The sequence below is a fragment of the Mesoplodon bidens genome (genome assembly GCF_964165515.1).
Source record: "Mesoplodon bidens genome assembly, chromosome: 3".
NCBI lineage: Eukaryota > Metazoa > Chordata > Mammalia > Artiodactyla > Ziphiidae > Mesoplodon > Mesoplodon bidens.
The window spans coordinates 105445052-105461662 of record NC_138178.1 but is presented as its reverse complement, the minus strand read 5'-3'; the positions used below and the strand labels follow the sequence as shown (position 1 = coordinate 105461662).

Here is a 16611-nt window from a genome sequence, read left to right as displayed (position 1 = left end):
TGTCTCACTGAACTTGCCTAACTCTATGGACTTGTTAGAGTTTCCATCTACCTTTGCAAGGCAAGTCCTAAATTCAGATGGACCCCGCTCTTCTGAGCCTCACCAAACAGAATGCCGGTAGAATGGAAATGAGTGCTATCAGCGATGGGGCTGCGAAAGAAGCCTTCAGCACTTGCCCAGGTCCTACAGTCAGTGGGTATTCTTCCTAAAAGTGAGTCAGTCAGACCAAGTCAGAAGAAAAGTCGACTTGTTTCCTAGACACTCAAGGCCTTTCCAGAGTCTGACCCACCTTGCTTTTTCGGGGTGCTCACCCTGGGCGGGGGTGTCACTGTAGGTCAGCCGAGCCAGCTTCTGATGTTCTTCCTGTCCCCTTTCAGGAAACAGCATCCTCCATTCAGCAGCCGACAGCGTGACCAGTGCAGTGCAGAAAGCGAGCCAGGCCTTGAACGAGCGCGGGGAGCGCTTAGGCCGCGCAGAGGAGAAGACGGAAGATATGAAGAACAGCGCCCAGCAGTTTGCAGAAACTGCACACAAGGTGGGTCCCGCAGCGTGGCCGAGGGCTTATCTCTGGGTTGTCAGGGAGCTTTGGTGCCCAGAACTTTATTTCGGTATGTTTCCCAGGTGGGAGGCACAAAGTCAAGCCTTTTTTTTTTTTTTTTTTTTTTTTTTTGGCCCCTGTATACAGTTTCCTTCTGCTACTTAGTAAGTACCAGAGTTGGGAAGATTTCTTCTTGGACCTGTTTCTTTGGTTATCTCGTTTCTGCTGTCTTCATCCCTGTCTCTGACCCCGTATCTTTGGGAAATGTGGACCATCTTTACTTCCTACCCAGAAGTTTAAGGCTCAAGTTTCAGGGAACAGGATGGGGGTGGGGGTAGGACAGGTGTAAGAATATCCCTCCTCTGTTAGCCAGTGCTTGAAAGAGGACTGTGGGCTCTTGTGCTTACTTTTCCATGCTGTCCTTTTCTGGTCATGAGCCTCGCATCCTGTGTTCTTATCTCTTTACTATATAAAAAGCAAATTCTAGTCCCAGGGCACCTCAGGGCTAGTTTCCCCTGTGGAGGGGCCTTGGACCTCTAAGGTTGACCTGACTAGTGCAGAGCTGCCTGCAAAATTCCCACCTGCCTCTGGGTCCAGAGAATGGTGTTTTCCACATGCCTCAGGTGTACACATGCACATTCACACATGCACTGAAAATGTGCCTTTCAGAAGGGGAAGGGGGAGTTTTTATTGGCAGCCAGCTATCTAAGGCAGTCACAAACCAAAGGAAAGAGAAGCCCTGTTGGTCAGGTGATAAAAGAGGATTTATTACTGTTCTTGTACTTTGGATCAAAGGGCAGCTCCTTTCTGGCTAGTGATTTGAATTTAGGTTTCCAGAAAAAACTTGGGCTGATAATTGTTGGCATGTCAGACTCATGATCTGGCCTTTCAAGATAGGCTTTACAGGTGACCTTTGGGGAAAAAATTAATTCGCTTCAAAAGAAAACCCCGCTTTTCCTGGGGAAACAAGAATGGACAACCTGAAAAGCAACGGGAAAAATCTCTCCAGCTCAGCCAGGCTGGCCCCTTCCCGAGGCTTAAGCCCAGGCCCGACTGCAGATCCAGATCTGAGTGGATGCATCTAGCCTGCCCTTCCTGCATCCCCTTTGCACAGGCCTGTCTCGTTGTGTCATCAATTCCCTATCATGACAGTGTCTTACTGTACTGCTGCCTTAGGGGCCCATTTGGAGTTCAAACCTGGCTGAAAATGCAGGCAGCCCTGCTGGGGGCCAGAGCCTGTCTTGCTGCGGTTGTCACAGAGGGAGCAAGCTCAGAATTGTGGCTCCCCTCATCCCTTCTGCAGCCTTTGTGATATAGAAATAATGATGGAGTGGAGATGTTAGAATTCCTACCCAACCTCATTTATAGCAACAGCAACTGTAGTGATTTAAAAGGGGGGTGGGCAGTGGAAGTCTGGGGGAACATTGAAAGTGTTGATTTGGAGAAGAGAAGACTACAGGAATTATTTTTTAATTGTCTTCAGGTCTGGGAAGGGCGATATTGCAGCAATTCTCTTTCGTGTCTTGTTATACAGAAGAGAGCACTCAGTGGTGCACTGATAACGTTCTGCTAAACTAAGAGTTCAGGTTAATGATTAGGCCATGAACCAGGTTACCAGGGAAGTCTGTGAAATCATTCTTCCTAAGGCGGAGTAGACAATACCTGGAGGTCATCCATGTCACTGTCCGCCTCAGAGGAGGTCATACAAACACTGGGGTTGGATAACCTAACCAGATGGCCAGAATTCTTGGCCCTGGTCACGCTGTTTCCCTGATACTGTGGCCAAGTTTGCTAGGTAGTTGGGAAGACTGTATGGTATGGTAGTTAACATCTTGTGTTTGATTTAGCAACTGCATGACCTTGGGCAGGGGCTTAATTTCTCTAAGCCCCAGTTTCCTCATCAGTAAAATAGGGCTTAACTAATAATAGTACCTTCCTCTTAGGGTGTTGAGAGAATTGAATGCACTCAAACCTATAAATTGGTTAGCACAATACTTGGTGCATATAAACCTCAGTTAATATTAGTTATAACTGTTTCCATAAAAATGGTTTCTGTTGAGCCTGCTCCAATCCATCACATGATGAGCACTGTAGAGGGTTGGAGAAATGTGACTGAGGATCCCAGCACAGGGGTGGGGGGGACTGGTGGTGAAGATTTTGTGCCCTCCAAAGGGGGGTGGGAGGGCCTCCTGCTGAATGCTGACACTTTCTAAACACAGAGCAGCCCTTGCAAACAGGACCTGTCAGAACAGAAACTGATTAGGCCACCAAAGGCACAGGGGTCTCTGGCTTTGACCACTGGGAGGACTGGTGCCAGCCAGTTACCTATTTCCTTAGAGATGGACGCGGCAGGGGGCAGTCTCCACTTACTTTGGCTTCTCCTCTCCTGTGGGTGGCGTAAGGGTGGTGGGGAGGGGTTGCTAGTGTCTCTTAGTGTGTTTGAGGGAGTGGGAGAGAGACACAATAATAACCAGACTTGCAGTTTTCTAAAACTGCAAGTCTGGGATGTGTGCTTATGAATCACCAGCATGGGCAGGATTCCTCAGGAAGAGGTTGACCTCTTGAGATAAGGGGTGGCTATTTTCCCAGGGACCAGGACTCCTGATTTGTCCCACTAGTGTAGGCTGTCTGGGAAGATGTCATTTCACTGGCTGAGCCCCTGCCATGCCTACTGGTGAGGAGAGAGTTCAGAGAGGGAACCCAGGCCTTCCACCACTGCCTCCCCAAACATGCCTCTGTTGACTCATAAAGAGTGGGCTGTGTTTAGACGTCGAGACACAGTGCACTTGTTAGAGCCCTGACAGAGAAAGGCAGTGCTGGGTGACAGTTCCTCTGGGCTCCCTGGTTGAACAAGAGCATGCCACCTCAGCTGGAGAGTAGGGCACACCTTCCGGATTGCAACAGAAGAGGCTATCTCGATTTTCCCAGGACTCCTACAGTGACCCAGGTACATTAGTGAATGGATCACCTTTGTGGGAGCCTGCCATCAAGACAAGTGGGCGCTTGGCTCCTGCAGAGCCAGTGGAAATGTGTCTGCACCCCTTCTCCCCCAGCTCTGTTCAGCCTGGCTTGGGAAGCGTGGTTCCTTCCTGAACTATGAGCTTGGTACAGTCTCAGACCTTAGGGAAGTCCAGCTCAGCCACAGAGCAGGCCTGCTCACTCTCCTCTGCTTCAGAAAGTGCAACAGTGCAGTGTGTGCAGTGCTTTGACGCCTGCCTTGGCTGGTGAGTCAGCAGGCGAGAGGGATACCCACACCTAGGCACCCTCAGATGCTGTTTATTTCCCACAGAAAAGAACAGTGATCTGCCCTGTTTTTGCACAAGCGCACGTTTGTAGGGGAGGGAGTGGTGAGCGGCGTTTCCCTCACGGGCAGGGAATGGCTGCCTCTGTCCCTACCACGGTCATCTCCTCCCTGTGGGTCTGAGCTAGAAGGGACCTCAAGAGTCCAGGCCTCTTAAAAAATACCCCCTGTATGAGTAACAACTTTTTCTATTATTGTTGGTTTTTCTATTATTGTTGTTATTATTTAGATGGAGTCATTTACACAGCTTTGAAAGAGAAAGCGTTCCATGAAACATTAAGAAAACAAAAATAGAGCAAAAGGAAGTTTTTAACTTCTCTTCTGTAGGAACTCTGACATCTACATTAATCCATAAGCATTTGAGTTGGAGATGATAGTTATAGACATGAGGAAACTGAGGTACAGAGCAATTGTGACTTAGAGCTCAAGGTCATACAGCAGATTTGTAGCAGGGAAGCAACAGCAGCGCGCCTTCCATATTCTAAAGCTTCTAACTCCCAGGAAGTTAAAGAAAAAACAAAACAAAACGAGGTAGCGTGGAAATGATGCGCCTTTACGCAAAAATACCTCAAATGGCAAAATGTCCAATCCAGCTGTACTTCTGCAAAGCTGAACTGGCACGTCCCCGCCCGGCTGGGGCTCCCCTTAGCGCCAGTCCCAGCTGCACTGGAGAGGCAACCAGGGTCTGGTGTGAGAAGCAACAGGATCACTGCTGAGGATTAATGACTGTGGGTAAATTGGCACAGCCCATTAGCTGAAGGTTAACGGCTGAGTGCATAACAGGACAGCAGCACTGATCAAATATTTATGGTTGGTATTTATGATGCACAACACTTAACAGCCCTGTGTTGATTTGAATGGTCCACATTGCTAAATAATGCATTAAAACTAGAGACGGAGCAAGAAGTGGAGGCCATACAGTGGAGGGGCTCAGAGTGTGGCGGATCTGAGAGAGAGCCCCGGCTCTGCCATTTCCACCCACCATGTTTCCTGGACTGTAAACTCTTGGAGTTCAGGAGTTAGCCTTCTTGGCAAAAACCCACAGCACTTAGCACAGCAGCCTGGACACACTCAGGGCTTCACAAACACCATCTGACAGTTGACTGGCTGTTGGCATCAGCACTGCAAAAGGTCCCTGGGGGGGTCTTCACTTAGGCTGGCTTCACCAGGTACAGGCACCTGGAGCTCTTCCAGCTGACGGTGCCCAAGTAGAGATTAATTTAGCGACACGACTACTCCCAGTAACTCCAGCCCCAGTCTCAGGGATTAATTCCTAATATCAGACTCTTAGACACATGAGGGATCACAATTCAGCCTCAAGCCTGCCTTCTGCTTCACCTCAGTATATGGGTTCCTTGGAAGGGATCTGGCTAAGGAAGGCAATGTCAGATTAATTTTATGTTTTGTACCTGCATACATTTCCTTAAATATATTATCATGGGCTCCAGCTGGGCTTGGGAAGCTATTGAATGATACAGCGGTATTTGGTGTTCCCATTTATAAAGATCCAACATTTCAATAAACCACATTTTTCAAATACCAGTGGGAGCAGTAAGTCAAAGTCTGAATTTGGTCTATTGTTCAGTCCTGGTTGGTAAAACAGTCTAATTGTCAAGTGCTTTGGACCTGGTTGAATGTCCAGGATATTACGTGGATTATTGCAGCTTGTTTGTTTCTCTACAGTTGGTGATTTTTAATACCTTACGAGATGTTAGTAAATACATTTGGAGAGTGTTGGTCTTCCTGGATAACTAGTAACCTGGGAGCCCAGAGGCCTTTGTTTCTAGGGTAGGTCACTCATTCTGCCTCTACTCTGGCTCTTCCATTTGCTCCTTCAGTGGCATGAAGGAACATCACGTAGCACCCTCCCTGACCTGGACACATACACCAACAACAACACTGTAAGGACGAGTAACAAATGCAGTGCTCAGTGGACTGTTTAGGGACATGCTGCACATTTACTAAGTGCCACTGTGAACTGTAATGGTGATCTGCCACAGCAAGAAGAATCTTGGTGTTGCCTCTCATCGCGGATGTGGGGAAGGAGCAGCAAAGGAACTCTCCCCACTGCTGATAACATCTTACTTATGTCCCTTTCTCTCCTTAGCTTGCCATGAAGCACAAATGTTGAGAAACTGCCTCTCCCGGTGACCTCTTAAGAGAAAACGAAGTTTGTTCAGCAGTTTTTACAAGAATTCTGGACCTCCGCTTGCTTCTTTTTTCCCCAAAATGTGGACATTTAGGTTATTTTTCCTTTTCAGATGTTAATATGAGAGAAAAGGTGTTGTGTTTATACATTTCCCTAATAATCTTGCTAAGAAATGCTGCAAGCATCAGCTTTATTTTTTTCCCACTGTGTGTATGCGTGTGTCTGTATGTGTTTTCTAAGGCTTTCTCTTTTTTTTTTGGTTGTTTGAATATGAAATTCTGACCAAATGATATATTGAGCTAGGTCTAGACTGTATTTTTTCCCTGATATTAAGCAGGAAGACATTTTAATGTGGTGACATCAGATGTTATTGTTCCTGGTTGGAAATAAAAGTCAAGCAGTGATTGGCTTCACTCAGTCTCTTAGGTACTCTTAATTTGAAGGTTAAGATTCTATATCCTGAGACACAAATCTGTATTAGAAAAAACAATTGGATTTATCAGGGGAAACAGCAGTCTTAGATTTTGCTTTTTGTGTAGTAACTTTTTGCATGAGCCATCACCAGCATTCAAAAAAACAAATCAGAATCACAGATAGAAATCTACTTTCTGAGCTACAGTTTAAATTCTTCCATTACTTGTTTCCAGGCTGATTATTTACAATTACTGTATAAAGGATAAAAATTTGAGATTAAAGACCTCAGGAAAAGCCTATTTAAAAACCTCTGTGCATTCATGAATGTTTGTCACTGTCCCAAATTACGGTAGCTTGTCTTGAAAAGAGCCTGGATTTTTATCAAGAATTGATTTGTCCAGATAAAGGTCTGTGTAAAGGATAATGTGAAAAGATACTACATTTCAAATCTTTTTTCTCTTTTTACAAAGTCATGCCTTTTTAGAGACGCCTTCATGATGTCCTTGGGAAATGGCCTTTGGTTCTTGGTATCTGATTTCTGGAGGTTTTGATGTTATTGCTGTCTATTAACCTAATTTAAAGTGTGGGTTTCTTGACAAATTGCATTTCATGGTAATTGCAACTTGCCTGGTCTGACATAAAACAGCACAGGTCATGAAGCCTTTACATTGCAGTCAGACTGAATGAGGTTGGTTCATACAGCTCCTGATTTTGTATCACTCAACACAAGCCTGGATTTTCAGTCTGGGAGTTTGGTTTCTTAGAAGGTTAAAATGCTAAATATAAAAGCTGTGCTTTGTCTTCCTGAAACAAGGAGGCAAGCTGTACATCCCAGATACATTCTCAGCCTCCCGCTGCCATGCATTGATTTTTTTAAGCTGCCTGGATCTTCAGGACCCCTTTCTATTCCTTCCTACCTATTGAGGCCATGTGTATTGCAGGCTCTTACATAGCAGCATATGATGACTTTGGGATTATTTATGCTGATTTAAATAGCTTAAGTTCCCCTGATAAAGCATTCCCAGGGAGATAGAAAATTGGGCTATTGTGGGGAAAAATGATCTTAGTCACTGTGTGTCAAAAGGGAGATGGGATTTGCCAGAGACAAATTTCTGAATCCTCTTAGGGAGATGATCCAGTTCAAGAAAACTCTCTGTATAATTTATAGGGTAAACTATATAAGTGTACTATAATGTTTTGTACTTTTCTTTTGGTGTCTTAAAAGTTTAAAGAAGCAAGGAACTTGCTATCTGGTGAGTACCATTAGAAGCATTTACAATTTCTAAGAAAAGCTGAAAATATCACACCAAATAGGTTTTCTTTGCAGGCCTCAGTATAGAAAATGCACGTGTGCGCACGCACACACAGATATATTCATCTTCCCAAATTGAATTCTAGCTTCAGATAGATAGTTGTTATAAATAATTGAAATGGTAAATCTAAAACGCCCTGACAATCAGCCAAACTCAATCTGTCGCCAAGTATCTAACAACAGTGTTTGTGAAGCTGCTTCTAAAGTAGCAGAGGGTGAGGTCATAAGCATACTGTGAAATTTGAGATTTTTTTCCTCTCCAGTAGACTTGTGATAGTTACTCTTCATAAATATAAGTACTCCACATCTTGCCCTCTTTCCTCACTCTCTGCTTATCCTTTTAGACTTAAGTCTTCTTGGAAATATCCTGGATTTGAAGAAAGCCTATCTGCATTGTTATTACCTTCCTCTATTGATTTGCTTCCAGGCTGTGGTCATGTCCTTGACCTCCCTGTGTCCAAGTCCTACTACCTAGGCCTCTGCCCACAGAAGAGGCCAAACAGCAACCCCAGTCCCTCCTGGACCTCCTGACTTCTTGCACAGGAGCGAGCCCTGTGATGACGTACGTGAGGTTCTTTGCTATCCTTTTGTAGAAGGTGCTTCAATACAAAATATTAATACAATCTAACCTAGAGAAAATTGCTAAAACGACTCACATTATTTGGGACCAATTCAGTGGCTTGCTAAAAGACATTTAATTTCTTTGTTTCATTTCTGCACCTCACTATTGAGTTTTGGAAATACTACATTTCAGTGAAGGATTTCTTAAATTGTATTGACAACTCGTAAAGAAAAGAGACTTCTCAGTGTTCTCACTTCTTCCTGGAATGTAGCTATAGTATTCTTCCCTAGTACTATTAGGTACCTGTGTACAGGAAGTAGTGATTCAGGTTAATGTTTCATATTGAAGGTATTTGTAAAATGTAACAAGATCAGTAGTTAACTTTTTTAAGCTCTGAAAAAATAATGTGTTAGACTTAAAATTACAGTGAAATCTGTCTTAATTACTACTTTTGTGGCTAACAAAGGTTATGCATTTATGTAAAAATATTTACAGAATGCCCTCAATAAAGGATATTAAAGATAGGTTTTGCTTTTAATTTTTAGAATTGTGACATTGCTGATGTCTGTTGTACAGTTATTAATTCTTCAGAAGTTCCCTAAGATGTCAAATATCATTTTTGTTCCTTTCAGAGACAAGTAACACCTGCTCTGTGATTCACTAATACAGCAAACTCTAATTTTGTCACTAAATATTTGAACTCTGTGATGAAAGTTTGTTTCTCTCAGTTATTTGGGAAATCTCTCAAAACACTATCAGATAGGTAGGCAATGTCACACTTTTGTTGCTAATGGGAAGACCCTGTGTGCCTCCAGGAGACCTAAGAATTGGGATTAGCATTCTGATAACATTTCTTCACGGACATTCTAATGGGAGAACTTGAAATGTAAAAAAGACTAAAGAGCTAACTAACCTTAATTTAGACAGTGAGCTTCTATCCAGCAAGAGTTAAGTTTTTTTATTTTCTTCTCATGGGCAAAGCAGTTAAGCTGATTAGTAGTTACCTTTCTGCTGATATTAGTGATGTGCTCAACTCAAGTACATATTACTGCATGTGCCCTCATTCAGCAGACTATTTTCATGTCCTTTTAAATTGGAAAGAAGACTGGATCAAATTATGTCAATTTATTTTTATGGGAAAGCAAATGCAACTTATTGCATCGCCATTTGCTTTCAAGGGAAGTGGCTTTGGTGATCACTGTAGCAGAACAAGCCTCTGTAGGTTGGCATAGACACAGTGAAGCAGGCAGACTTTGAAATATTTCCTGGGAGGACTGCAGGTGGAAGGGAAAGGCTACCACCTCCACTCTCCAGAGAAAAAAGGATAGAGAGATGGTTCGGCTAGATGAGGACTTGGCCTTTAGCTAATTAGGTATTTAAAGGCACCGTTCTTGTGAACTAATTATAAACCCACTGACTTGCAAAGATGATCTTTCAGTATAATTTTTGTTAGCAATTATACCACAGCCAGCTCTCAAATTTTATGGGAGAATTAATACAAATGTATATATTTTTAAAATCAGTAATGCCTTTCCTTCTTGCTGTCAACGAGAACATGCTTAGAAAAAACTATAGTTGTCCCTTGAATAACGGGTTTGAACTGCCTAGGTTCACATGTATGTGGGGTTTTTTTCAATAGATGCATACTACAGTACTACGAAATCCATAGTTAGCTGAATCCAGATTCAACCAACCACACATATGGAGGACCAACTGTAAAGTTATAAGCGGATTTCTGATTATTTGGGGGGGGGCACCCCTGACCCTTTCATTGTTCAAAAGTCAACTGTATTGACTTATCAATCATCATCTGCCTAAACAAGCAGATTGAGGGCAGGGTGAGATAGAAGAGGGAGAATAAAAATACCAGAAATAAATTTCAAACAAGCGCAAATGTTTCCATATTATTCCCTGATGATATCCATCCTGTGTCCCTCCTTTCCCTGGCGTGGGCAAACCTGGGTGGTAGCTGGACATATGTATGCACATCCACATATGCATACACACAGCTGGCATTAGAAAAGATACATGCACCCTAATGTTCATCGCAGCACTATTTACAGTAGCCAAGACATGGAAGCAACCTAAATGTCCATAGACAGAGGAATGGATAAAGAAGATATGGTACATACATATACAATGGAATATTACTCAGCCATAAAAAGGAATGAAATAGTGCTATTTGCAGCAACATGGATGGACCTAGAGATGATCATACTAGACCTAGACAGACAAATATCACATGATATCATATGTGGAATCTAATTTTTAAAAATGATACAAATGAACTTATTTATAAAACAGAAAAAGACTTACAGATATTGAAAACAAACTTAGGGTTACCAAAGGGGAAGCATGGGGGCAGGGGGAGGGATAAATCAGGAGTTTGGGATGAACATACACTACTATACATAAGATAGATAACCAACAAGGACCTACTGTATAGCACAGGGAACTCTACTCAGTATTCTGTGATAACCTATATGAGAAAAGAATCTGAAAAATAATGAATATATGTGTATGTATAACTGAATCACTTTGCTGTACATCTGAAACTAACAAAACATTGTGAATCAACTATACTCCAATAAAATTTTTAAAAAGCTGAGCTGCACTCCTAGATTCACCTGAATTCTCTTAGTGACCCCTTATTGCCTAGCTGGACATAGATTGGCAGGAGACAATAGTTCCAGGGGTCAGTGAAATTTGACAGTGCCTCAAGTGGGCCATGATCAGAGCATGAGAAATACAAAGACTGAGACATGGAAGAAAAAGACATCCCACCCACAAGGCAAGTCTTACTTTATTTCAGTAAACGTTAAGTGTGCTAATGGCTGTCTTTCAACAAGATGATACAAAAGATGGATTTCCTTTTGGTTTGCTTTTTGAAAATCCAGGAAGTACATATACATAAAATGATTTTGTAGAGCCAGAGCCAGTCTGATGCAAAATTGATCTCTACTTATACATCACCCCCTCTTCCCGTTCTCCCCTCCACGCTCTTTGCCTTGCTTTCCGACATTTCTTAAATTCTGCTTTAAGCTAACCCCTCCTAAGGTGTTACCTGTATTACAGTGCTGGTTTATAGTGGCTTAGGGCAGTTTCTCCATCCAAGCTCTGTGTCACAGTTATTTGGGGAGGTTTTGGAAAATGTACACATTTTATTCCCAAATTTGCCTTCTTGTTGCCCCTAGTCATCTTGTCTTTTGCAAAGAAAATAATATGGCTCCAGCAGGCCTCAACAGTGGGGCACCTGGCTTCTCCAGATGCTTACTAGACTTAAACCACCAAATTAAAGCTGTCAAGGAAATTAACATAATGTGCCTTTAAGATGGATTACTGCTATAGTGTAACCTTCTGCCTTGACCCCCATTATATTTTCTCCCTTGAGCCTCATCTGGAGCCTCAGGATTTCCTGAGTCAGATTTTCACTTCCTAACCCCTCCCACCCCTGAAGTTTTCTGCCACATTTTCTTCTTTCTGCTGATGAGTCATGGTCCTGGGCATTGCAGGTCTTTGGGGGGCTGCTTCAGTGGCCTGTCCCACTGGGCACTGCAGGATGTAGGCTGGTTGGGCAAAGCCACCTTGTTTCCCTCAGTCCCACAGGAACCAGTGGACAGACCTAAGAGATTCAAAAATGACCACTGAGGTGCACTGTCACTGTGCTCACATTTTGTCTATTAGGCATTTTAAATGCTATTGATTCTCTCAGAGTGGAGCTGTTCCTATAGAACATACATTCTTTTCCTGTCTTTAAGTGCTCAACCCGTTCAAGGACGCCTGTTTCAGTGGGGTCTGGCCCCATCACACACTCATACCTAGACGTGTCAGAGGCTGGACAGGAATCGCCATTCCTACAAGTCCCAGGTTTCACTTATCAACATTGAATAGGAGCCTTTGTCCTATGACACTGTATCCCAATTGCTTTGCCACTCTGATTATTTGTCAGATGACACGGAAAGAAGGGAAATGAGCTCATGAATTCTCAGCTTTACCCTGAGAGCTAAAACATGGCTTGGATGATTCACAGCTTCTGAAGAAAACTCCTCTTATATGCTCTGACCATGTGCACCAAGCACTGTTTAATTATAATACTACATACTTAGTGATTGAAACCTGAAGCTTTCTGTTAGTTTTTCGTAAAACCAATCCTTTCTTTTACTGCCCCAGCAAGGAAAATCTGGTTCCTACGATCAAACATACTTTTTTATTCACAGTACAGTGGCTTCCCTCAGGGAGTTTTGCATTTTTTACACCTGGAATTACAGTGACCGATACTGGTGGACACATGTACATTGGTCTGAAACTTTCCCATACTGAAATAGCCTCAGCATTCGGACAGAAACTGTGGGAATGAACAATGTGTGAACTGTGTCCCACCCCACACCCCCCGGGGACTAAAAATAAAACACACCTTTAACTGGAGTGGACATGGGCAGGACGCCCCCTTGTGGTGGTTTACTGGAGGCAGCATTGCCCTGTGGTCCTGCCCTGCTTTGAGTTCCAGCTCCAGTCTTACCAGGTGGGTGGTCTTGGGCAAGTTACTGACTCTCTCTGTGCCTGTTTTCTTAGCTTTAAAATGGGAGTGGCTATCTACTTTACAGGTTATCATAACGATTAAATGAAATAATGAATGTAAAGCCTTTAGTCCTGTGCCTGGCACATAAGGCTTCATGTACGTCAGCTCAGCTCTGGGCTATTCTCTGTGATGGATCCAAAATAAAGTAGTAAACCTTGCAGGCTGATGATGCCTGCCAGACCATACTGCTGGCTAGAAGAATGGACGTGTTTTTCTTAAATTCATGTTGGTACAGGGCACATGGGCAGATATTCCAGGCCTCTTTGGCCATTTTTATGATCTATGGACATAGATCCCTTGACATTTCATATATTCCAGCCCTGGGATAAAGGAGAGGCTCTGGTCTAAAGGTGCCCAGGGGTAGCCATTTTCTGGAGGAAATTTCCAAAAAGACTAAATTCACAAGAAAGAGGACTGAGAGAATTTGTCTTTAGTGTCTGTGGCATCAAGTACAGGAATGGAAATGAGTGGTTTTATGGTCTAGGAGATTATCTGATATGCCCTTTGGGCAGCAATTCATACTCTTCTTTAAAAAGAAGTTCAAGGTTGGCCTACTCTGGAAGCATCTTTAGACATTCAGCTAAAAGAAGGAAAGAAGGCCCCAGAAAAACTATGATGGCAGCATACTGTTTTCCCATGGTTGTCATGGTGCTATTATTTATGATGTCCAAGTAAACCCAACATGATTTGGGAAATAAGTCATTTGGAAAGGACCATCCAGGCAAGAAGGATCAGGCTAGTTATAACAATGGATCTGCCCCACCCCCCAAATCCCAAACTCTACTTTTCTAAAAATTACACTATGCATTATTTTTTAACAAACTGCAAGCCATGCAAGTTTCTTTTTAAAAATCCTTTCTAGCAGAGAGCCTCCTGGATTTGTCATTAGCTTTTTGTTCTCAGGCAAATTACATAATTTTTTTGTGTCTGGTTTTTCACCTTTCAAAGGAAAATAATCTACACCCCGCCTGCCTCAGAGTCCCAGTGAGTAAATTAAGATGTGTGGAATGTGAAATGTGAAAGACCTCTGGGAAGTACAAAGTGCTAAAGAAGTGTGGGTTACACACTAAAACCTTGATCTTCAACTGTTCCCACCCCGTGCCTAAGGGATTCCTTTATACACCACCCCCTCCCTTTCTTCTACAGGTCCATCCTTGTAGTATTAGATGGTATCACTACCCCTCTCTTCCCTCTCCCTCAAGGGAAAAAAAATTCCCACAGACAGCTGGAGGCTACTTGCCATCTGGGAAGCAGAACAAAGGCAGGAGTAAGAGACAGCCCCAAACTGCTCAGGGAAGGGGACAACTGGGCTTAGAGGCAACCCCAAGGGAAAAGATTCAGAGCATTCCAGGGCTCAGGGAAAGAACTCCTGGGCAAGTCTCCTGGATGCAGCTCACCCCAGGACCACAGGTAACTCTCCAGAGTTCTGACATCCTAGTATAGAAACTGCTCTCCACCCACGTGGGAAGACTGATTGAAAACAAAACATTTCAGGAACTAGTCAGAGAGGATGGACATACTCCTCAGGACCGGGGGCTAGATGGAGGCACGTCCATGTCCTTACTGTGTCTGGGTGTCCGAAGGTAAGATTGACATGAAGAGGGCCCCAGAAATGGCCAAAGTCTTAGGAATTCACTGAGTCAATGTGAATGCAATGACAGTTATTCCAGAGAGACAGGATACTGATTAAAGGATGCGATCTAAGGACGTTCTTTCAGACACAGGAAAGACTAGACACTCTTCAGCTCCACTCACTGGGAGCAGCATTATTATCCCGACTAGGGGAGACCGGGGCCATCAGCTCTGTTCTCCCCTTTGGGGTGTTTCACCTGGCCTCATTTTCCCTTTAGAAAAAGCAGGATAAAGGGCTAGAAGTGGACATAACTGTCTCCGCCCAGGCCTAATGCCAAGCAGGTCTCAGCCACCTACTCATGCTTCTGCTCCTCTGGGCTCCACCAGATTCTCCATGGTGGGTGAGTCCCCACCCATCTCTCTCTCTCTCTCTCTCTCACACACACACACACGCGCGCGCGCGCGCGTGCGCGCGGCTGTCCTCATGCACATGCCACTCACCAGCTATGTTAGATGAGAGAGCTTGAGGATCCCACATGGAAAATGGGAATGTGAACCACAGTCCATCTCCCTTCCAGCCCGTTTAGTTTTCCGCCTACTCAGTTTCTCCTCCCCGATGTGGAATGAGGGTGGATGAGAGGCAAAAGGAGGCTGATGTTGCCACTGGGGGGATAGCAGTTAACTCTACCAAATACCATCCTTACAAAAGTGTGAGTGACAGGAAGGGGCAATTAGGGGAAAGGACTGACTCTTCTTTCGGAAGCCATTCAAACCCATCCTTCTCTGTGACGAATGGTCCAAGAGTAGCCTTGCCTGTGGGCAGATGTCAGCTTCTAAGCCATAATTCCACAAGTAAACCCACACAAGACACTGGCCTAAAATGTCATTGTAGGCTTTTTATCTAAGAAAAGCAAGCCTTGAATATAGTGCTCAGGTCTGCTTAAGCCTTCAAGAGTTCTATCCCCCTGAGTTCAGTCAGGACAGGAAATAAATCCCACCTCATTACTCACTGTACTTTTCACTGGCCTGGCCATCTTTCACTTCTCCAAAAATGTGAGGTTTTGCACCTGAAAATCTTCACATGCTGTCTCTAATGCCAAGAGTACTTCTTTCCCCAACTCTCCTCGTGGCCCTTCATTTCTCATCTATCAAGTCTACACTTAAATGTCTCCTCAGAAAGACCTTCCCTGACCACCGCATCTAAAGGAGATCCCTTGCCTTTTCCTCTCACAGTATCCCTTCTTTCCTTTCACAGACCTGATGGAGACGTGTATTTTTTTTTTTTCTTTTTGGCGGTATGCGGGCCTCTCACTGTTGTGGCCTCTCCCGTTGCGGAGCACAGGCTCCGGATGCGCAGGCCCAGCGGCCATGGCTCACGGGCCCAGCCGCTCCGCGGCATATGGGATCCTCCCAGACCGGGGCACGAACCCGTATCCCCTGCATCGGCAGGCGGACTCTCAACCACTGCGCCACCAGGGAGGCCCTGGAGACGTGTATTTATACGTTTGTTTTCTTCTTTACTCTCTCGCCCACATCCAGCTCGGATAGGTCAGGAACCATGTCTATTTAGTTCACCAGGTTGCATCAGGACCTTGGATTTACCAGGCACTTAGAACACTCTTATTACATAAATGGACCTGTCCTCCACTTAAAGCCCCCATGCAGGACCAGTAGGAGTTCACAGAAAAAAAAAAAAAAAATCCAAATAGCTAAACACATGAAAAGATATTAGTCTCGCTCACAGTTAGATGACACTTGGTAATCAAATACTATTGAACAAGACCACAATTTTGAAGGCAAATTTTAACATTTATCAAGATTCTAATCACTTGAACCTGCTCCCCTAACTCAGCCACACCTCCAGGCTCGTGCTCTGCTGGTCTTCAACCACCAGCTTTTCTCGACCACCCACACTGTATCCACACTCAGATCGCTGTTTCTTAGCTCACCCTCATTAAAGCAGCTGAATTACAGTAAGTTTCTCCAGCTCTGGAAGACAGAAAGCAGTTCTCAGGGGTGAGTTAATTCCCCAAAATAAATACACTCTGTTTTTGTGTTCCTGTTTTATATTGGATGTAGTCAGGTACTCCACTGCTCCCATTCACCTTCTGCAGCAATGCATTCTCCTTGACTCTAGTACTTTCCTATTCCTTAGGATTCTGAATATGGAAAGGAAAGAAGGAA

The 16611-nt window shown here is 44.0% G+C and overlaps 1 protein-coding gene across 4 annotated transcripts in view; it reads left to right on the top strand.

Moving 5' to 3' along the window:
• The window catches only part of STXBP6 (syntaxin binding protein 6), a 277899-nt gene extending 267197 nt beyond the window's left edge, over positions 1–10702 (top strand). For all 4 annotated transcript variants that reach the window (XM_081230247.1, XM_081230244.1, XM_081230246.1 and 1 more), the window contains exons 5-6: positions 378–535; positions 5947–10702. In XM_081230247.1, coding sequence (XP_081086373.1) covers positions 378–535; positions 5947–5970 — 182 coding nt within the window. In that variant the 3' untranslated portion in view covers positions 5971–10702. The remainder of the gene's footprint in view (positions 1–377; positions 536–5946) is intronic.
• The last annotated feature ends 5909 nt before the right edge of the window (positions 10703–16611 follow it).